General features: G+C 43.0%; 1 protein-coding gene across 1 annotated transcript; it reads right to left on the bottom strand.

Annotated features, from left to right (window-relative positions):
• Positions 1–814: 814 nt before the first annotated feature.
• Positions 815–13,395, bottom strand: TFPI2 (tissue factor pathway inhibitor 2). Its single transcript, XM_066585145.1, has 5 exons — positions 13,118–13,395; positions 10,892–11,068; positions 8,643–8,822; positions 3,330–3,503; positions 815–2,086 (listed from the first exon to the last, which is right to left on the bottom strand). The coding sequence occupies exons 1-5, from the start codon at positions 13,206–13,208 to the stop codon at positions 2,031–2,033; spliced, it is 678 nt and encodes a 225-aa protein (XP_066441242.1). The 5' UTR covers positions 13,209–13,395; the 3' UTR covers positions 815–2,030.
• Positions 13,396–23,179: the final 9,784 nt, after the last annotated feature.

Raw genomic sequence — 23,179 nt, 5'->3', positions numbered from 1 at the left:
ACTCCTGTCCTATCTTGACAGGCACACACCTGTAAAACATGGATATGTGAACACACCATAGGAAATGCATGCGTTGAAGTAGACGCGCGTTTTAGTGCGTGCGTATGCACACACAAAAACACGCTCGTGTGAAGCCACAATAAAGGGTACTTTACACTGGATGACCATGGCGCATTTAAGTCCCAATAGCCGTCCCAACAATTATTGTTCCTGTGCTTCCACACAGAATTGAGGATCGATCACTAAAGGGAGGTGTGGAGCGCCTGAGATCTCTTCCGGCCTCCATTCAGAGTAAACAGACAGTTGTTCCTAGATGAGCAGTTGCCTGTTTATACGGGCAGACAGTTGCTTGGCTTTTAGTTCAGCTATAAAACCAAGTGCCTCCGCCAAGTGAGCGATTCTCACTCACTTGCCCTGTCGGTTCCCACAACAATAGTCGCCCATGATCACTCTTTTGAAAAATGAATCAGGCGGCTATTGGCTCATGTGACATTACCCGAAGGGTGGTCCTAATAGTCACCCAGTGATGGCAGCCCTGAGAGCCTTTGTTAGATGTCTGTCATGGAAACTCATTAACATTTCACAATCATTGCTGCATAGGAATGTTTGATGTTAATAAAATCCAAACATCTTTAGGACGACCCAAAGAATTGTACAGAATATATCAAAGATCATCGTTTGTGGTGGAACTGGAAATCTTTCATAAGAAATCTAGTCTGAAGAAGGGGGCGGTCTTTTAAAGAAATTTGACATTAGAGAAGCTTTTCTAAATTTTAATAAAATGTAACAAAAAAATTCTACAAAGACTTAAAAATTTCATCAAAAAGATTTTTTATTTAATATACAAAACATACAAACATTACAATTAATGTGAACCCACCCGAGAGTTGGATTTTCTGAATCAGTCACTTTGTGTATAGTATATATACAGATGTACAAGTATATGTTAAAAACAACATATAAAACCCAGAAGTGCCGTTATTTGTGGTTATGTTTAAAAAAGTAAATTATTGCATTTCATCCAAAACTTAAAATAACCAAACTAAATACAACTATGTACAAACATTAGTAAAAAAAATGGAGAGTACATAATATACCCTTGGGCTCATAGTCACAGAGATGGTCCAAGAATTCGAATACTTGCGTCAGTTAAAAATAGATCTAGACATGAAATTGATTATTGCCCAATTGGTCTGTCCAGACTTAAAATTTTGAAGAGTATTATGAAAGTATTGCGGATTAACCCTTTCCAATCCACTGTCTGACGTCTGAAGACATTCTGATTAAAGGCTGTACAGCTCCAATGTCGGAAGACGTCCGGCAGGGTATTCTTACTGTATATTGCTGGCCGCTCTGTTGTCAGGGGCCTCTCCAGCATGTCCCATACCGCAGTACAAGCTCTAGCCAGCAGATGGTGCCATTGTATAATGGCAGAAAGAGAAAGCCCCCTAGAAAACCCTGAATCCAAAATTGGATTGCAAAGGGTTAAATATCAGTCATCTTCCAGAGATTTTGTTTTGGAGTTTTCATCTTCTGGAGACTTTTTGGAATTTTTTTGATTGGCAAATTTTTACCCAGTTTGAAATAAAAACAACAAAAGTCAATAAAATTTGCAGGGCCGGATTTAACTGTATATGGTTACAGAGGCCTGGAGGTCTGCACTGCCCCATCTGTAGGTTGAAATGTAATCGGCCAAGGACACTTATTATTAATACTGCCCTCTAGTGGCACAAGTGATAGATCACACTGCATAAAAAGATTCACTCTACTGTTTACTTCACATTGTACAATGCAGTGGGAGCCATGATTTAGCTTAAAGTCTCAGCAAATGCATTATAAAAAGTCGTAGCAAAAAACCGTTACTGCTTACAACCGCATGGTATTAACTAGAAGTTCAATACTCCAATTTTAGATATATTGCAACAATAAGCAAGCTCTTCTCCGCCAGATGTATACCATTTATCCCAAGAAAGACAGAAAGTGCATTAATGTGATCTTATAAAAGTGTTACACTCTTCCCCATTCATCACTCAAGATTGCGTCTTCATCTTGCGAATACGATTCCTATTCCTGGGTTTTTTATTTCCTAAAAATCAATAATTGACAAAATTAGGGAACAAATTTTTCAATATTTGTTCTATGTTTTTTTCTTATTTTGTATTTTACACTTCCATTTTTTTAAGCATATAATCAGAGATTTTAAATAACAATGTAGAGCATAAGGGCTTATTTACAAGAGAGTATATCGGCCGGCGTTTTCACAGCCGGCCGATATACGCTTACATCTAAGCAGTTCCCCCCTTCCCTCACCCTCACCGGCTCTCTGTCTCTCTCTTACCCTCTGAGCAGTTTGCAATGGGAGTGGGCGGAATAGGGGCAAGGCTAAGCTACCACCCGCTCCCTGCCCCTTGTCCATAGCAAGCAATGGGAGTGGGCGGGACAGAGCAGAGTTTAGCTCCGCCCTCATCCCGCCACCTCCCATTGCAAACGCCAAATTGGAGGTAAGTGGAAGAGAGACGGTGAGGGGAAGGGGGGGGGAACTGCTTAGATGGAAGCGTATATCGGCCGGGCGTAAAAACCCGACTGATATACGCTCGTGTAAATAAGGCCTCAAAATGATAAAAAAATATTTTTAAAAACTTGAAAATATAAAAATTTTGGCCTGGATTTATAGGGTTAGCATCACTAGGCCTGGCATTCCAGTTACTGTTAGTATTAGTAAAATTGCTAAAACTTTATATGATGTAAGTAATAAACAATAACGTAAGTATGTATGAGAGGCCCATACTGTAACTCCAGGCTCCTTAGGCTCAAGCCTAATGCACATAACTATAAATCCGGCCCTGGTTAACAAAAAAAAAATAGAAAAAAAAATAAATTTATTTTTTTTAAAAATAGTTCTATTATATAAATAATTACTAAATATGTGAGTCTCAAAAAATACATTATTATTTTTAGGAAAACAGAAAAAAAAACTTGGTTTAGCTGCATGTCACAAATTCTTTTTTTACTTTTCTTTTGATTTCTCTTTTTTCTTCATTAAAATATCATTTTTTAAATTAATTTCAGGAAACGTTTAAATTAAATGTATCATTTGACATCAACTGAAATATATTCACTTAGGAGATTAAAATGTGATCATTTCTTTTTAACCGGATTCTAATTTTCTAAATTATTTTATTTTCAGATAATCTCAAAATGACCGTATGTTTTCATTCTCAATGATGTACAGTCTGCAGAATCGCTATATGTGCAATCAAACCAAGTTAGATTTTTTTCTGCCTTTTTCCTTTTAACCTAAACAATTTTTGTTAAATCTCCGCACACACCTTTCTTGCACACTTTATTACAATCTTCAATCCTGACAAAGTTGTTGGAGTTTCCTCCACAACCAGTGTATGTGAACTCTTCACAGGCTTTGGATTCAATGTTGAAATAAAAGCGGGGTACAGAAGCAGAGCATGATCCCTCATCCTTTGGGCTATAGCAGAAGCTGGGAGCATCTAGAAACAGAAAACCAAAGAGCTGCTATAATGTACAGCATGAGTGCAGAAAGATTAGAAAATGTGAAAGGGGCACGATCTATCTATCTATCTATCTCATATCTATCTCATATCTATCTCATATCTATCTCCTATCCATCTATCCATCTCCTATCCATCTATCCATCTCCTATCCATCCATCCATCTCCTATCCATCCATCTCCTATCCATCCATCTCCTATCCATCCATCTCCTATCCATCCATCTCCTATCCATCCATCTATCTATCTATCTCCTATCTATCTATCTATTAGAGATGAGCGAACGTACTCGGTAAGGCCAATTTCGCAATCGAGCACCGCGATTTTCGAGTACTTCACTACTCGGGTGAAAAGTACTCGGGGGCGCTGTGGGTGAGCGGGGGGTTGCAGAGGGGAGTGGGGGAGGGGGGAGAGGGAGAGAGAAAGAGTTCCCACCTGTTCTGGGCCTCCCCCCCCCCCCCGCTCCACCACGCCACGCCCCACCCCACAGAGCCCCCGAGTACTTTTCACCCGAGTAGTGAAGTACTTGAAAATCGCAGTGCTCGATTGCGAAATCGGCCTTACCAAGTACGTTCGCTCATCTCTACTATCTATCTATTGTAATTATATGCCTTCTTTTCATTACTGTTTTCATGTGCTGCAATATAAAAAATACTTGCTATTCCTTAACCCCTTTAGTGGCACGCCCAGAAAATCTCCGAGGCTTGCTGCGCTGACCATGCAGTTAAACCCCGTAAGATTTCCGTGGACAGCTCTAGTGCTGAAATGTGCAGAGCACTGAGCTGTCCTCTGAAATCTTCCAGGGTTTTTATTTTTATTTTCCAAAATTGTTATAACGTATTCTTTCATTACAAACAAATGTTGCAATGTGATTGTTGCATTCCTTAATAAATACTTGCGAGATTAAATTGCATTGTTGACTCATTTAAAAAACCTGCCCTGTGAGGCATGGCATGGTAATAATAAACCTGCCACTGAAGGGGTTAAAGGGGTTGCTCATTTTTCACCAAACACTCTGTTACAGGGTTCCCCCAATGATAAATGGATCACAAGGTGTCCTGCTGCTGAGAACTCCCATAATCAGCTCTAATCTGTGATAGAACCCAGTATTAGGTGTTTAATTTCCCTAAAGTGCCATCACAGGGGAACTTAAAAGGGTTTTGCCATTAAAGACATGTATCCCCTATCCACAAGAGAGGTGACAAATGTCTGATTGCTGAAGGTCCAACAGCTTGGATCTCCAATGATCCAGAGACCAGCATGCCCAAATGTCCCATGTGAATGGAGCAGCGGTGCCCATACGTGACGGCCACTTCATTCACTTATACAAGCAAAGACAGGCAGAGATCGATACACATAGCAATCTTCTTCCAACCCATAGAGGTCAAAGAAGCGGTGGTCACGCATGTGCACTACGTTCCATTTACAGGTGGCATTCAGTTGTCGAAAAGGACTCAGTGGTTGGACCCTCAGTGAGCAGCCTCACTAACAGATCTCCTATTAACCCTTTCCAATCCAATTTGTATCCTGGTTTTCCTAGGGGGCTTACTCTTTTTCTGCTGTTATACAACAACGCTATCTGCTGGCTAAAGCCAGTACTGTATGAGGTGACACGTTGGATAGGCTCCGACAGCAGAGAGGCTGGCAATATACAGTAAGAGAACCCCGACGGATGTCTTCCAACATCAGAGCTGTACAGCCTTAAATTATAATGTCTTCAGACGTCAAACAGTGGATTGGAAAGGGTTAAGGCTACTTTACAAGGGGCGATTATCACTTGAATTCTCACTGGAAACAGAGAATTCGGGTGATAATTGTCCGGTGTACATGCGGCCACCAATGGGGCACTGAGTGACAAATTGCTTACTTGACGGAGTTGCTTGGTTTCTATTGGCCCGTGTAAACATGAGCTGCTCCATGTTTGAGCGACTGTGAATGTAAGTGGGCAGCCGGTACGATTCCCGGCCCCTCCGCCTCCATTCACTTGAACGACTATCACTCCTATGTAAGTTGGGTGGCAGTTTGATGTTCCATGCTAAGGGGCTTTTAGATTGCAGTATCTACCGTGTATACCGTGATATATGGAAACTGCAGAAGATAAACTGTGCAACATTTTTAATTAAACCCTATTTCAAGATTGATTGTCAGTCTAAAATATATGCATTTAAGTGAGAACAAAACCCTTAAAGATGGCGATAGCCTTTAAAAACTAGAAAAACCTGCTAAATAATTAAATAAAGCTAAATCTAAAATATTATTTGGAACTCCTGCACATATTAGTGTTCCTTTTAATTAGATATCATATATTTTACCTCCATTTAATCTGTAATCCTTGCTTCCTGCCTTTGTGGTTTAGTGACTGAATAGTGAGTAATGCCTTCAGACACGTTTACTCATGCATGACAAATGATACCATTGCCAAATTACAGTATGTGAACAAGACTTAAGTCAACAAGACTACACTGGAGAGTAAGGGATATTGCCCAAGTAAGACAATAAACCTAGTGAAAGCGATTGTGTCACAAGTCAGACTTCTGACTTTCTCTTCATCTAAGTAATGTTATTCTATCCTCTAACAACTAGTGATATTATTGAGACTCCCCAATGAAACATGGCGGATATATGATAATTAGCATATGTACTGGTTGCCTTAAAGTGAAAGTGCAGGAGAAAAAAATTAAAGCCCCCTTTAGGCAATACCCATGTACTGCAACGTTCTTTTTCTAAGTTTGACTTTGAAGGGGGTGTCCAGGAAAATAAATGATATTGTACTCTGCGAAGCGTGGTGTAAAAACTTTAAAAGAGGCATACTCGTCTCTTTCAATCTCCCGCTGCTGCCTTTCGATGACATCTGTTCGCCTATGGCTCTCTAATTCCTGTTGGAATGATACCCTCCTGATAGGGGAACATATAATCATTACAGCCAATCATTGGCCAAAGTGGTGACCCACTACAGCTTGTAACTGGCTGCAGCAGTTATATGTACCTGTGTCGGAATGTCATGCCTACTGTGAGGAACCGGCACGATCATAACGGGATCGGTAAGGAATTGGGAGAGATGAGTGTGCTCTATTATCTTTTATTATCTTCACACCATGATTTCAACGATTTTTTCCCCCTGGACAAACCTTTTCCTTCTGCCATTTCAGAGTTTACCTGCTGTCCTGTATTTAGCTGCAGCTGAAGCCTCTACTGGCCATTGTAATGGTACTGGCATGGCAACATAGAAAGTACTTAAAAGCCCTTCAACTGAAACTACAGAGGTTGGTAGTTGTAATATCTTGTATGCCACTTTATGAAGCCTTAGGAAGGTTTCCATTATAAACCTTGTGTTCAGGAGCTTCATAGCACTCATGATATAAATTGGGCTATGAACCTATAGTAGAGATGAGCGAGCACGCTGGTTTAAGGCTGATGCTCAAGCGAGCATCGGTTTTCTCGAGTAACTGATTACTCGTCCCAGCAAATGCGGGGGTGGGAGGGGCAGCGGGGGAGGGGGGGGGGAGTGTTTGGGGACTCCTCTACAATTGGTCTCCGTTCAAGAGATTCTGTCACCATCTTTTTGTACACCTTTCTGAGGGCAGCACAAAGTACTGACAGACCCACTGATTACAGCAATATGTCTGCTGTGTAGATTTGTGCAGTAGTTTTGGAGAAACTTGAATTTTATTAGCACATATATAGAGGACTATTCATAGTCAAGGGTGTAACTAAAGGCTCAGGGGCCCAGGTGCAAAAGTTTGGCTCGGGGCCCACCCTAAATTTACCTGTATTCACACCCAGAGGCATAATTAGAAGCTTCTGGGCCCCAATGCAAAACCTGTAACAGGGCCTCCAAATATAATGGTTTATTCATAGCACTGGGCTCCCTATATCGAAAAGAGTGGCCTTATGGATCCCTAAGGCTACTGGGCCCGGGAGCAACTGCATCCCCTATAGTTACTCCCCTACTTAGAGTAGTCCTTAATATTCATGAGCTGCAGGCTAGACCCACCCACCCTGCCCTCCAGCCAATAATTGACAGCTCTCTGCTTATTACTATGCATAGAGAGAGAGAGAGCTGCCAGTCATTGGCCGGAGGACAGGGTGAGTGTGGCTAGCTGACAGGTCATGAATGTTACAGACTAGTTCTATGTGCAGCTGCTGCCAATAAAATGCAAGTTTCTCCAAAACTACTGCACAGATCCACATGGCAGACATATCACTGCAGTCAGTGTGACAGGCACTATCTCACGTTGCTGTCAGTGAATGCTGTAAAAACATGGTGTTAGAATCCCCCTTTAAATGATTTGTTTGGAATAAGTGAAAGGAGAAAGGAAGCAAGCTACCACAACCTAAAAGGGCAGTTATAGTAAGACCACCACCACCAAGCAAAAGCTAAAGATTAGAGATGAGCGAGCGTACTCGCTAAGGCACATTACTCGAGCGAGTAGTGCCTTAGCCAAGTATCTCCCCGCTCGTCTCTCCCCCTCTCCGCCCCTGCTCCCCGCCGTAACTCACCTGTCACCGGCGCCGGCCCCCGAATCTTTAGAGACGAGCGGGGAGATACTCAGCTAAGGCACTACTCGCTCGAGTAATGTGCCTTAGAGAGTATACTCACTCCTCTCTACTAAAGATATAAATGCTCCTCACTTTAATGCTTCCCTTTATTACATCAAGCAGAACAAGTGACACAATATCACTATTGGAAACCCAACCCTTAATGTAACCCTACATCCCGTTTGATTTAGTTAAATAGTTGATAAAGTTATACTTTTTGTTGTCTCAACTCAACTGGATAGAAGGGTGCCATGTAATAATGGCTCTCCATCTTGGAGTCCCACTGTTCATGGGCCACATAGTAAGCACTAGGGCTGTCTCTATGGCACTTTCTTATTTGAAAGATAAAATATTAAATGTTTTGGAATTTTGGGGGAATACTAATACATTTTAAGCCATCTTCTAGGAAAATTTCACATTTTTTGTTCTTATAGTCATTATTTCAAATATTCTTATCACCACCATTTCTGAAATTGTGATACTTTTATTAGATTGTACACATTTCATTGTATTATGTTGTATAGAGTGAGCTCAGGTCATAGAGAGCAGGATACCATTGAGTGATATGATATCACTTACTTCGTTTGGGAGAACACTTCTCAAGACAAGATGCTTCATCTCTGAAATTATTGTCATTGCCATAGCAGCCAGTAAAAATAAACTTTTCACAAGCCATGGTCATCAGGTTGAAAGCATAGCGCTTCAGATAAGCCCGACAACGGCCCTCTTCAGGCTCCATTCTGCAAATTTTAGGCACTTCTATAAAATGTAAGAAATGTTAGAGGACAGTAGATTAGTCATGAAACAAATATGAAAAAATGAGATACATAATAATATAGTAAAATATTATAAGTAAGACAGACCAATGTAGAAGCGTGACTACAAGCAGAGATGCTATTAAGAGGTCACCTCACATCTGTGATTTTTAGTAGGACCCTACTGCTGGAATACAACATATGGCTGAAGCTCCTCCATGACATGACGTACCACTCGCCAACCTTCCATCAAAGTTTTTGCACTCCTATTTCAAATACTTAAACTTTTGTAGAAAGATATTGTCCCACTGAGAGTGTCCAAAACCAGGGGGCCCCAACTCCAGTCCTCAGGGACCACCAACAGGTCATGTTTTCAGGATATCCTATGGTGAGAACACCTGTGGCAATGTCTGAGGCACTGATGATAATTACATCACCTGTACAATACTGAGGAAATCCTGAAAACATGACCTGTTGGCGGTCCCTGAGGACTGGAGTTGGGGAACACTGCCCTAGACTTTTCCCAACCCCATCAACATTTTGCAAGAGTATAGAACTAACAACTATAAGTACAACAAAATGTGAAATTTTTCCTAGGAGATTGTTTAAAATGTAATAGTATTTCAAAAAACTTCTATATCATTTATCATTTCATCTTTCAAATACCAAAGTGCCATAGAGACAGCCCTAATGGTGGCTATGTTGCCCATGGGACTCCAAGATGGAGAGACATTATTACATGGCATCCTTCTATCCAGTTGAGTTGAGACAACAAAAAGTATAACTTTATTTACAGTCATAAATGGATAGCCATGCACATCAAACAGGATGTAGGGTTACATTAACCCTTTCCAATCCAATTTGTATCCTGGTTTTCCTAGGGGGCTTATTGTTTTCTGCCGTTATTCAACAGCGCTATCTGTTGGCTAAAACCAGTCCTGCATGAGGTGACATGTTGGATAGGCTCCGACAGCAGAGAGGCTGGCAATATACAGTAAGAGAACCCCGACGGACGTCTTCCAACATGAGAGCTGTACAGCCTTAAATCATAATGTCTTTAGACGTCAGACAGTGGATTGGAAAGGGTTAAGGGTTGGGTTTCCAATAGTGATTGAAAGGGTTTTTTTTATAAATATAAATGCTGGCATCGTCAGGAAGGAACCCAACACAACCATCCAATATTTACCCTAAATATATTCGGCTGGAATTGTCTTCTGTATTCGGATAGACACGGACACATGAAAGCAGTTGACTGATCCAATCAAGTGCCCCTAAGGATGGCATGGAGCGGGAGGGGGCTTTTGAGCTTTAAAACCAAGCACGCTTATTAAAGCAAGATTACAAGTTATCCCCTATCCTGTGGAGAAGGAATAACTTGCTGATCGGTGGGGTTCTCAACATTGGAACCCCTGATGATCTCAAGAAGGGAGGTCCTGTGTCCCCTGTTCTCCTCACTGTGGGTTTACTGTGCTCCCTGCAGTGAGGGGGAGACTGAATGGAATTTAAACCCCACCATTAAAGCTCTAAAATACGTAACATAATGCAAAACATCTTGAAACGTAGAGCATCGCTTATGAAGTTGAAGGAACAGTTATATGCAAATAAGGGAGATGGAACAATACCTCTGCAGCACCACCTATTGGAAAGCAGCAATCCTGCAAGTCAATGTTAGACTCTTTATACAAGCCTTGTAACAATGACTGGGAATGCTGCCTTCCAATGAGTAGCACTGCAGAGGTACTGTTCCATCTCCCTTATTTACATATTACCCAGAGGAGCATGAATGGCCTTATGTCTCCTCACTCACTCACCTTCTAGGTGCTCTCCCTCAGGTGAAAAGATAGCATTCCCGAGGAAAGTTATGGCACACATTTGATCAATAGTAAGAGGTTTATCAGATACAGACACATAGGTTGTGCTGTAGAAGGAGCTGGTTCCTTCATTCCATATGGTGCCCTCATGGTTTGTAAGTGGTCCTGCATAATTCTTGTTATCATGCGGTGTTACTATACAATCACTAGCTTATAGGGTACGGTCATCTATGGTATCGATGAAATACTACTACAAACTCACTTTTAATTTTCCAACACGTTTTTTCACAATCCTCCAAGGTCTCAAAATTGTTATCATTTCCACCGCAGCCTCCATATAGGAATTCCTGGCATGTCTGGGTGTATCGGTCATAATAATATTGCGGTAGCATGGCTTTGCAGGGACCTTCATCCATGGGAAGAAGACATGCGGTCATATCTGCAAGGAGATCACAAGTTCTTAGAAGAGGTGTAGGTCATTGCACCTAGAAAGAGCACAGTCTACTACTCCAGATTCTCAGACAGAAAACAAACAAGAGTCCATGATGCAACCCAACAAATACAAGTACAAGAGACTTTCGTGAGAGATACAATATTATATGTTATAGTCACTAATAACTTCAGAAGGGTTGTTGATCCGGGGATTAGTCCGATTGCCAGATTGGAGGCGGGAAGGAATTTTTTCCCTTAAATGGGGAAAAATGGCTTCTACCCCGTTGTTTCCCCCCTTCATTTGGATCAACATGAGGGGGGGGGGGGGGGGAGAGAGATAGGCTGAACTGGATGGACATATGTCTTTTTTCAACCTTACATACTATGTAACCTGTATGTTCAGCATTATCATGGGACCAGCAATATATTTAAATTCTATCATAAAGACCATTTTAGGCAGGACGACTATCATTTAAAAAAACATTCAAACGAGCAAAAGTGAACGATGATAATGCAGTCTAAACGCAGCCAATGACGATCAATGAACAATAAAATCATTAACTTTTCTTTCGTAGTTCATTCTATACAGGTATAAAAATCATCGTTGGCTCATTCACTTATCATTCAGTTTAAGTAGCACGTGTTTAGTCATTCTCATTCACTTATGCAGCGAATGTGAATGACTGAACAATTTCTTCTTTGAGCAAGCCAAGGATGTATCTGCGTGTTCAAACAGGCTGCCTAAGCCAACAAGCAAACTGACATCATTTGCTCGTTAGCTTAGCTTGTTTGGTGTAAACAGACCCTAAGGCTGGCTTCCCACCGGAGAATTTGCGTGCACACAATTTGCTCACCCAATACGCAGAAAATAAAACCCATTGATTTCATGAGTGGGGAAAAAAACACAGCATGCTCTAATTTGTGCATTTGTTAACCACAGGTCCCCACAGACGTCTATGGTAAGGGGGGCCAAATGCTCAAACAGTGCGCAATTCAACAAGAGATAGAACACATCTGTTACTCATTAGCCATTTAAATCAGGGTGTGATAGTGTCCCGTGCACAAAAATACCAATCCTGTGGACATCCCGTGTGCCGCCATAAGGTGCCTGCAGGAGGCACCACAATCTCCAGTTACAGATCAGATTCTAGGTGTGGGGGGGGGGGGGGGGGGACTAAATACAATTTGATTTTCTCATTGACTCCAGTTGAATCGATAAGAAAGAACCCTGTACAGAATCACAGGCACAATGTATGGGTCGATACCAAGCCACAAGCATTATATTACGGGTCTATACTGCACTTATTACAACCATGTGCATAAAGTCGTACATACTGGGAATAAATCTCAAAACTCAAACTAGAAAGGCAAACCTTACACCCCCTCCTCAAGTTTTTGGTTCTCGTCCCAGTTGTTTTACCAGACATGGTAACCACATCACAACGATACTGCGCCATCCCAAACCTTACTTAAAAAGTAATGTAGCATAAATCAACAATTAATGTCTTCTTCATTTCTACGACTTGAACCAATTATCCCATCCCCCTTCCCCTTGAGCATTCCAAGCTAGGAATGTGTATGCCAGCGGGTTCTCATATTTACACAGAGCTCCCAGGAAGGAAGAACAGGAAAGATGCAAAACTGCAATGCAGAATATTCTACTTGTTACAAATGTAGCTGAAATGAGTCATTTGACACATAATATCAGTAAATGACCTCATGTAGTAAGTATACTGTATCACCGTGCAGATGGGGCAGACCTTAATTTGATATTTAACATGTCATGATAACTATAAAGTACTACAAAAGTCTCAATTGAGTTATCACAATGCAGCGGTCATATGGATGATTGCTACATCTGTAGTTCTGTAACAAGTTGAGCTCTGCCAATTCTGTACATGCAGTTATTACGAGCAGGAAACTGTAGGATCTAGAAGATTAAAAGGGAAAGGAAAAGTAAGAGAAGCCTCCAAATAACCCAAAACGTCTTCTTCTGCAGAGGCGGAGAAGTGTGGCTGCACACTGTTCCATGAATGAATGCCCCCATCCCTCTTACTTCTTGATGTAGATGCTCCATCCTGGGGTTGGGCGATGACTTGCACCAACAGGGTGGCAGCAGCTAAGACCTGGGCAGCGTAGATTTGCATGGTTGTAGGATGCAGTTTGGACTCTGAACTTCAGGCTGAGCCTCACAAAGGCTTGTACAAGGCGGAGCTGGCCACAAAGTGATGGACAGACTCAAGTTCCAAGTGAACTTTTATACAAAAAGAGAGTAGAAATACACAGCAGAGCAGAAGGAGTGGCCATAGTGACTCATAGGAGACATCATCATTATCCCAGCAGAGCAGAACTCTTATCCAGTCTGATTATGCAAAGTGCACGTCACCCACAAGGGGAGTTCTACAATTTAGTTGAAAAAAGTTATTTCACAGAAACCACTCCCTTAAAAAACGCAGAGTGGATTCCTCATGGATCGAAGTCATTGCAATGGGGTGTTTTTATAGTGCATAATATTATTTTCATTTCACAAGTTTGTGATGTGACTAAAAAATGTGAAGATTTTAATGGGAAAAACAATTATGAAATGAAGGATGTGCCAGGTGTCAGGAACTGGAAATGGGGTTTTTACTGGCTGTGTGGGCAGCAAATAAAGGTGAAGGCTTATAAAGTATAAAATCCAATCCCGGGTCCTAATATTTCAGAATTAGTATTGCATTATAATGGTATCATTTTACTATTAATGTTCGTACAATCATTGTAACGTTTGTGTGGGGGGTAGAAAACATCATCCTTCATGGACGTAATGGATATTACGTCTCACCTACACATTACTCTTGTTCATGAAGGGCAAATATATATATATACACACACACACCAAAACATAGGTAACACACAAGTGGCCAAGAAACAATAACACAAATGCAGGAATTGGAATTCTATCCCTAACTAATTTTAGCCTGGCAGATCCTGCCTAAAAGTGGCATGATCAGCCAAATAGAGACAGCCCCATATCTGGAACCTAGGGTATGGAAGAATATAGAGCAAAAGAAAAGGCTGTCTATCTATCTATCTATCTATCTATCTATCTATCTATCTATCTATCTATCTCATATCTATTTATCTGTCTACCTATCTCATAATATATCTAACGCATAATCTATCTATCTCATATCTATTTATCTCACATCTATCTATCTATCCATCCATCCATCTCATATCTATCTATCTCATATCTATCTATCTATCTATCTATCTCATATCGATCTCATATCTATCTCATATCTATCTACCTATCTCATAATATATCTATCTATCTCATAATTATTTATCTATCTCAACTCTATCTATTTATCTATTTCATAATCTGTATATCTCATATCTATCCATCTATCTATCTCATATCTATCTATCTATCTCATAATATATCTATTGCATTATCTATCTATCTATCTATCTATCTATCTATCTATCTATCTATCTATCTATCTATCTATCTATCTATCTATCTATCTATCTATCTATCTATCTATCTATCGATCTATTTCATAATCTATCTATCTCATATCTATTTATCTATCTCCTATCTATCTGTTTCATATCTATTTATTAGAGATGAGTGAGCGTACTCGGCCACGCCCCTTTTTTGCCCGAGTACCGCGATTTTCGAGTACTTCCGTACTCGGGCGAAAAGATTCGGGGGGCGCCGTGGGTGAGTGGGGGGTTGCAGCGGGGAGTGGGAGAGAGAGAGGGCTCCCCCCTGTTCCCCGCTGCTACCCCCCGCGCCGCCACGGCCCCCCCCCCCCGCCCCCCGAATCTTTTCACCCGAGTACTGAAGTACTCGAAAATCGCGGTGCTCGATCGAGTAATTACTCGAAACGAGTACGTTCACTCATCTCTACTATTTATCTATCTCACATCTATCTATCTATCTATCTTAGAGCTAGGCACAGATCAATAAGCCCCACAGTAAAAGTATCACCACTGGTACTTAGCTGCCGATGACCGTTACCCCTCCAGGCAGTAGACAGGCACTCACCGCAGTCAGTTAGGCTGGGGCTGACATTATGACATCACCCCAGCTCCACTTCATGATTATAGCCGGTGCACCACAACAGTAATAATTACATGATAATCTATCTCTATCTTTCTATATGTAGCATAAACTTATTCCGCGCCACTTTACAAATCAGAGGGTACATGAACTGATAAAACTGGACATTATATATAGTATTAAAGGGGTTGTCCAGATATCAGACAATCCCACTTTAATAGGGCTGTATGGGTTAAAACAATAAACTGAAACATACTTAAAGGGGTGGTCTCGCGAAACCAAGTGGGGGTATACACTTCCGTATGGCCATATTAATGCACTTTGTAATATACATCGTGCATTAAATATGAGCCATACAGAAGTTATTCACTTACCTGCTCCGTTGCTGGCGTCCTAGTCTCCATGGTTCCGTCTAAATTCGCCGGCAGCTTGCTTTTTTAGACGCGCTTGCGCAGTCCGGTCTTCTCCTTTCAGCACGAGCCGCTTCAGTGTGTTAGCCGCTACAGCTCTTCTGCGCATGCGCAGATGAGCTGTCACTGCTCGGGAGCGCGCTGGAGCGGCCATTCTGTACCATCCTCTGTTAGAGGAAGGTGCAGAGCCGCCCAGCTGTCCGGAGAAGCCGCCCAGCTGTCCTGCCGTCCAGGTAAGTGATGGGCCGGGGGGGCTGCCGCTGCGATGGGGGGGCTGTCGCTAGGCCGGGGGGGGCTGTCGCTGCGATGGGGGGGCTGTCGCTAGGCCGGGGGGGGGCTGTCGCTAGGCCGGGGGAACTAGCGCTGGGCCAGGGGGGTAAGTGATGGGTCGGGGGTGATGTTCACTGACAGGTGAAGGCCCCGGAGCCCAGCGCTGGGCTCCGGGGCCTTCACCTGGGCTCCGGAACCTAGCGCTGGGCTCCGGAACCTAGCGCTGGGCTCCGGGGCCTTCACCTGGGCTGAGGGTCTAGCGCTGGGGAGTCGGGAGCGTAGCGCTGGGGAGCCGGGGGCTAGCACCAGTTACCTGCTGCCTGGCGGTGGGTGACTGGTCGGCGGCTGCGGGGTTTCTGGTCGGCGGCTGCGGGGTTTCTGGTCGGCGGCTGCGGGGCGTCTGGTCGGCGGCTGCGGGGCGTCCGGTTGCCATGGAGACACAGCTGGCAGCGTCTCGGGAGCGCGCACGTCGGGCTGCAGCGAGCGACGGGGAAAGAGCCGGCGGCCATCTTGGGGAAACTTTTAAAAGTTGCTGAAACGCTGGAACGGTAAGTACAAACCAGCTAGAAATGTCATTTACAGGGGTAATTAGTAATGTATGTTTAATTAGGGGGACTGGGCAAAAAAAAAAAAATCACTGCTTCCTCGAGACATCTCCTTTAACCTTTCACGGCCGCCAGTATCCACCGTAGACCTCTGTAGTTCTAGTGGTTGTTGTGGTTTTCCTGGCATGGGCGTTCACACCCCGAGTGCCATGATGCCAGGAGTTCAGGAACGTGACGCTGCGGCGGTCACCTAGCGTCACCCATCACAACAACTACCGTTCAATTTAGTCATCAGGAAATCATTTGACACTTCAGTGAGGGCGGTTTCTGTAGAATGTAGAATCCGAAAAACAGATTGTAAGAGGTCAAGAAAAGTGTTGACGGAGAAATAGCTTATTAGAGGAGAATAGACCAACTGCTCCAGGAGGAATGAAAAGGCGATTAGATATAGATCGGTGGTTTGCAGCACAGGACAAGTCAAAAGATGTTTTTTGGTAATGGGAATATGACAGCATGTCTAAAAGAAGAGGGAACGATACCAGAAGAGTAAGGTGACTGGTGACAACCGAGGAGAGAGACCTGACAAGGTGTGAGGGAATCGGGTCATGTATGATTATTATTAGCCACAACTAAGAATTCCAGCAGCTTAATAATATACTCGAAAGACATTGGAAATTGCTGTTCAGATAGCTGAATGCCAATGAAGCTGTAGCGGGTGGTGGTGCAACGAAGCAGTCAGGATATGGTGCAGCAGATGGAGTAACCAAAGTGGATAATATTTATTTGCAATTGCTGAAAGAACAATTAACAGTAATAATATGGCAAGGCAAAAACAACTGAACTTGGACTTCAGAATACCTTATCGTTAACTAGATCCTCGGAGTTATATTAATTTTTTGCACATGATAGTAATACCAGAGAAACAGAAACAATAATGCTGGATGAAAAGTAGTTTCTTGGCACAGAAATTCACAAAAGTTACATTACACGGTTCTTCCATAAAGGTCAACACTTTACTAGGATCAACACAGGAAATACAACATATTAAACCCACTCAAAATGTTCTTTCTACATAGGCCTTCATGCCCTTAACAATATCTCAGTCCATGCATGCAAGCAATGGCAATTTACTGATAGTCTAAGTCCATTGGGCATAGTGCCCTACAATAGATGAGGCCTTTTGATTTGCTAGTAATGTCCCTTCTGGTGTGTACTAATGCTCGTTATTCGAGTCGAGCTTTTCGTAACATTCGAGAGCTCTATTCAAGTAACCAACCCCATTAAAGTCAATGGGGGACTCAAGTATTCTTGTATCGGACCCGCCGGGTGCCGAGCTTTTTTTTTCCTTTCTCTCTCTCTCTCTCTCTCTCTGCAAGCCACATACTGCTGTAGACATGCACATGCTGGCACGTCACAGCAAGAAATGGCAATGCGGTAAGGGGTCAAAACGGGGAGGGGTCGAACTTGGCGTGGTACTCGTTCGAGTAACGAGCACCATTGAGTATGCTAATACTCGAACGAACATCAAGCTCGGACGAGCATGTTCGCTCAACCTTAGTGTGTACACCTAAAGTTAGCCTGAGGCTATTGTAAGTGAGGCTAGCCCCTATTCAGTAGGATTCTTCAAAAGCACCCCAGCCCTTCACAGTCTCTGCACTCCCTCTCAGGCAGCAGCTCTTCAGCTCTCTCAGACTCAGTTGCAGCAACCTCTCCAGCTAACTCTGCTTAGCGCTGTCTCTCCACTGTGATGCAGCATGAAAAAGTCCCTTTTATAACCAAGGCCCCAGTCTCTAGTAAGTTGCTCAGGAGCATGCTCAGTTCAGCTGTGCTCAGATTTGGCACAGATTTTGATGCATGCGTCGTTTTGGAACACTTTTTTGGCACATCTCATAGTATCTCACCAAGGCAACCATTTAACCCTTTAGGGTAGCCCCTAAGCTTTCAACATTTACCAACAGGAAGAACAATTTTCATTTTCACTGTTACAAAAAGCAAGGCCATATCAAAGTCTAAGAAAACCTCTTGGCTATACACAACAATTTAAAAACCACCGTAGGGTATGTTCATGTACTATACATTGCAAATCCTAGGCAGCAGAAGTCCAAGACTGCCACTCCAATTTCTGCCAGGGATGTGCAGTATGAAGTACCATAGACCCACGTTTTCATTTAATGCATGTGGCTAATATGCCGTATTTGCTGTGCAGAATCTGTGGGAATAAGTAGCATTCACAAGCAAATTTTCTGCAAGGTGTGGACAGAGTTGTGGAAAGTTTGTGGATTTTCGGCAAATTTCGACATGGAAACCATGTTGAAATCTACCTAAAATGATAAACATGTGAGTGGAGCCATAAAGAGCACTGATAAGGGGATGTTCCCACATAACAGATACCGCATGCAGTTAAGACTGCCCAGCTGCAGCTGTCAATGGAAGCACGATCCTGTCCATTTGGTCAGCAAGATCTTGTGGCTCTTGACAGCCGCGACTTGGAAGAGTCTCCAATGCATGCGGCTTCTGTTATGTTGGAACACACCCTAAGAGTGTTATATAATGTATAACAACATCTCTCCCTCTCTCCCCCTCTCTCTCTCTATCTCTCTCACTGCCAGCCCAAAAATTTGCCATTGACACGCATGCTGCTTCGGGGAGGGGCCAAAACAGGCACGTCACAGCGGGGAGGAGCCAAAAACTGGCGTGGGGTCGAACACAGCGTGATGCTCGTTCGAGTAACGAGCACCATCGAGTACGCTAATACTCGGACAAGCATCAGGCTCGACAGAGTACGTTCGCTCAACTCTAGTGATAATCATTCGGTTTAAATGCATTTGTGTTATGAACGAGTCTTTTTTGCCGGTGTATCGGTGTATTTTGCTGTACTTTTTGCACACACAGGGCATTCTCATTTTCATGCGTCAGACGAACACGCTTTGATTAAAATGGCTATTTAGCCTAATGAGTCCGAGCATTTGTGCACCTCACAAACTTCTATGGGGACCCTTGGTGCGCAAGTGCACACAAAAATAGAGCAGGTTCTACTTTTTGCTCGCAAGAGATTTGGGGAAATGAGAACAAACCCATTGAAATCAATCAGCTCTATTTTCTGTGTATTGTACACTTAAATTTTATGCATGCAAATACGCCCCGTGTGAAGCTGGTGATCCAGATACAATATACAAGTATTTATGTAGTGAAGTGTTGTAAGTGCTGATTTGTTGTGGCAAATGCTATAATGAGTTCAAACTACTAATGACCAATTGTCTGTTTGTATGTATGTAAGTATGTGTGTGAGTGAGTCTCAAACCTTGGCTCCCTGGTGACATCATAGCCCGACCCTGGCCTTGTCATAGCTCTGCCCCCTGGCACTATTATGGCAGGTCCTAACAGACTGAGAATACAACTAAGCTGTTATTATGTCAGACACAACTCAGCAGTCCTGGCAGGAGACACCGACCTACCATCACCACAGAGATCCGGCGGGCTAAAGGACCTGTCGGGATGTCACTGCTGTGGGAGGAGCCTTTCTGGAGTTTGGTAGTACTGCATACTGGATAAGCTGATATAAAAGTACAGGACCTGTGATGATGTCACTGTCATGTGATCACCTGTGTGGGTGGAGTCAAGAGTTGTGTGTGTCGTGTGCAGTCAGCCTAAATATAGTAGAGCTGCAAGTGGCTGTTTTTTTAATGTGCTGTGTGTATAATGTGTATAGTCAGCATGGATGTATGTCATGTAGCACAGCTGTGCTTGTGACGTGCATGTCATGTAGCAGAGCTGAGTTTGTAACATGCGCATGTACTGTTGCACAGCTGTATCTGTCGTGCACATATAATGTAGCAGAGCTGTGTTTGTACCATGCGCATGTCATGTCTTTCAGGTGCATGGCATGTAGCACAGCTGTGTGTGTCTATCACATGCCCATGTACCACAGCTGTGTGTGACGTGCTTGTAGCAAAGCTGTGTGGCGCATTGTGCCACCAGAAACACTGCTACTATAATTTCCTAAGAATTACTGTCGCGGCTTGTCGATCGTGACAACGTCGTGGCATGGTGGCGTTTACACAGGCTATGACCGGTTGCCTGGTTAAGCAGGTCAAGGGTTAATTCATCATGTGCAGTATCGGCTATTGCTGTCTACCTTGCTGCATGACTGCATGTTGGATTAGCCATGCCTGAGAGTAGGGTGGAGGCGTGGTTCGCTATTCACTCTGCTGTGGTTTCAGGTGTAGAGTAGCTATTTATTATCTGCCCTCCTGGTGATCAGCGCTGCTTATTTTTGTACACAGGGGAGTACGTGGAGCTGGAGCTTACTGTGTCGGGTGTTCCGCAACTGCAGATAAGTAGCTGCTGGGTCTTTTCCTGTTGTTTTATTGTTTGTCTATTCTGTTAATGTTGTGTGTCGTGCATCTCTCCAGGGGTTCTTATAGGGACAATCGGGCCCCAGAAGGAGGACTACTGGGCCGCCTTTTATCAAGGCGATGTCCCCACTTTAGGTAGGGAACTGTCACCCTTCCAGCTTAGTTAGAGCCAGGCTTCCTTCCTCCCCTGGAGTTGGTGCCACCGTCCCACATTACGGTGTTTATGGTTTTTCTACCATTTGTACATTCCCTGTAACCATGCGGTGTGGTGTACTCTGGTGTCACATGGTCCACACTATTGTGGTTATCACCACCCCGCGTCCATGGTGAGCGTGTGTTCGGGTTCTGCACAGACGTGACAATTACTAGTGTTTACTATAAGGGCTGCTATCATGACTAATGTACATGAGATACATGCTGATGCTCATTTGGAGATGTACTGGAGTGAGTAATGTGCAATATGGAAATGCAGAGGTTTATTAGGAAACTGAGATAACTGATAGAGTAAAAATGTTAATGATGATTACTGCATAGCTGAATGTGATTGTTCCCAGCAAGAGAAACCATGTAATCCTATAGATATGATACCTTTTAATGGCTAGCAAAAATACATGATGTTACAGCGCGCTTGCAAACCTCTTGGGTTCTTCTTCAGGCTAAAAGGGAATAGATCCAAAGAGGCATGCATATATTTATACACACTTATGATGCACATACTTATGACAAGGCACAGACATGGATGTGATTGGTTTGCACTTTAAAGGAATACTGCAACAGACATAAACATTTTAAACTAGGCACTGATAAGGGAGTGAAAGTTTAATGGTCCCTGAATTACTGTTGAGAAATGTTATAGTATATTACCAAAGTGAATTGTGCAACTGTTTTATGTATAAGTCTCTGTCATGGCCCATGTGGACATTGGTACGTGTAGTCTCATTCCAAGACCTAATGGTCATTGGAAGGTGTATAGCAGCAGGTCACTGTGCTGGGTGGGACATGTACCTCTAATGGACAAGTAAGATAACACGTATTGCCCCACAGGATGGTGCCTGTTTAGGTAGAAAAGGCAGGGTGTGACACACATGTTGGGTTGGCCACATTTGTGAAGGTCTCAAGCAATTGTAAGGTCTTTGCAAAATTGGGTGTAACCTACTGCCCTAGTCACAGATTCTATTATATTTCATCACAAAATAGCGCTACATGCAGCATTATTTTTCCTGTTAACACAACTGCCAACTCATCTGAACACAACCGACCCCATTGTAACTCAACAGGCTCCATCAGTCTCTGGTGGTGTCTGCTGTGTGATGAATCCTTCGCTGTCTTGTGGTTTCTCTTATAAACCGGGCAAAGTCTGATGAGATGTAGCACAATTTTTTCCATCAAAATGAACATCTAGGTGTAACCAAACAAATACCATTACAGATCATGGGATCCATTGGGCACCACAGATGTCCTTCATGTGACAGATCTGGTAGACCCTTGTAGGTTCCATTATAAATGAAAGCCAGATGTGAACAAAGCCTTAAAGGGAACCTATCCCCATTTTTTAGCAAAGTAAATAGAGATGAACGAGCACGCTTGGATAAGTCAGTTACTCGAGCGAGCATCGCTCTTCTCGAGTAACTGCATTCTTGTCCGAGCAGGCTCGGGGTAGTGGCAGGGGATAGCAGGGGGTAGCGGGGGAGACAGTGAAAGAGGTCTCTCTTTCTCCCCCCGCTACCCACCGCTGCCCCCTCAAGCCTGCTCGGACAAGAATGCAGTTACTCGAGAAGAGCGATGCTCGCTCGAGTTACTGACTTATCCAAGCATGCTCGCTCATCTCTAAAAGTAAACCAATAGCAGCGCTTTAGTATTAGAAGTTTAAAAGTTCCCCATGCAAGTACTCTGCTTTTTGGCATACTGCATCTATAACCTGGAAGCTGCAGTGAGCCAGATGAAGTTTCAAAAACGAATTTTTTTAATTGAGGCACAGTGAGTGTTAAATATTCCTAAATTATGAAGTCCCTTTAAAATAAAGTAATATTAAATTATTAGGTTATTTCCGAGACTTTGATCACATAGCAGACATGACTCGCGGTTCACACTGTGGTCGCCCAGCAATAGGGAATTCCAGCAGTGTCAGGAATGAATGCGTGTCAATGCTTGGACACAAGCTCATAAACTTTAGAAAACTAAGGCTTTTTTCACACGAGCATAAGTAAATTTTATCCATGCATTTGCACAGCGTCTTTGCGCACTGGCCCTTGTGTGTTTGCATGCAGTTTTGCTTTTTTGTGCGGGGATTTGCATGTGCAAAAAGAAGGGCAGGCATGCTCTCATTGATTCCAATAGGCAATTAATTTTAATTAGTTTTGTGCGTAATGGACATGAAAACAGAACTCTGCATATTTTTGTGCGAACTAAATGCATGCATAAACTACATTAAAACACTCGCTGCTATGGAGCGTATTAGTGCATGGACTGTTACATCGAATTAGTGCA

The sequence above is a fragment of the Eleutherodactylus coqui genome, chromosome 12 (genome assembly GCF_035609145.1).
Source record: "Eleutherodactylus coqui strain aEleCoq1 chromosome 12, aEleCoq1.hap1, whole genome shotgun sequence".
In the NCBI taxonomy this organism is placed as follows: Eukaryota; Metazoa; Chordata; class Amphibia; order Anura; family Eleutherodactylidae; genus Eleutherodactylus; species Eleutherodactylus coqui.
This window is presented reverse-complemented; position numbering and strand designations above follow the sequence as displayed.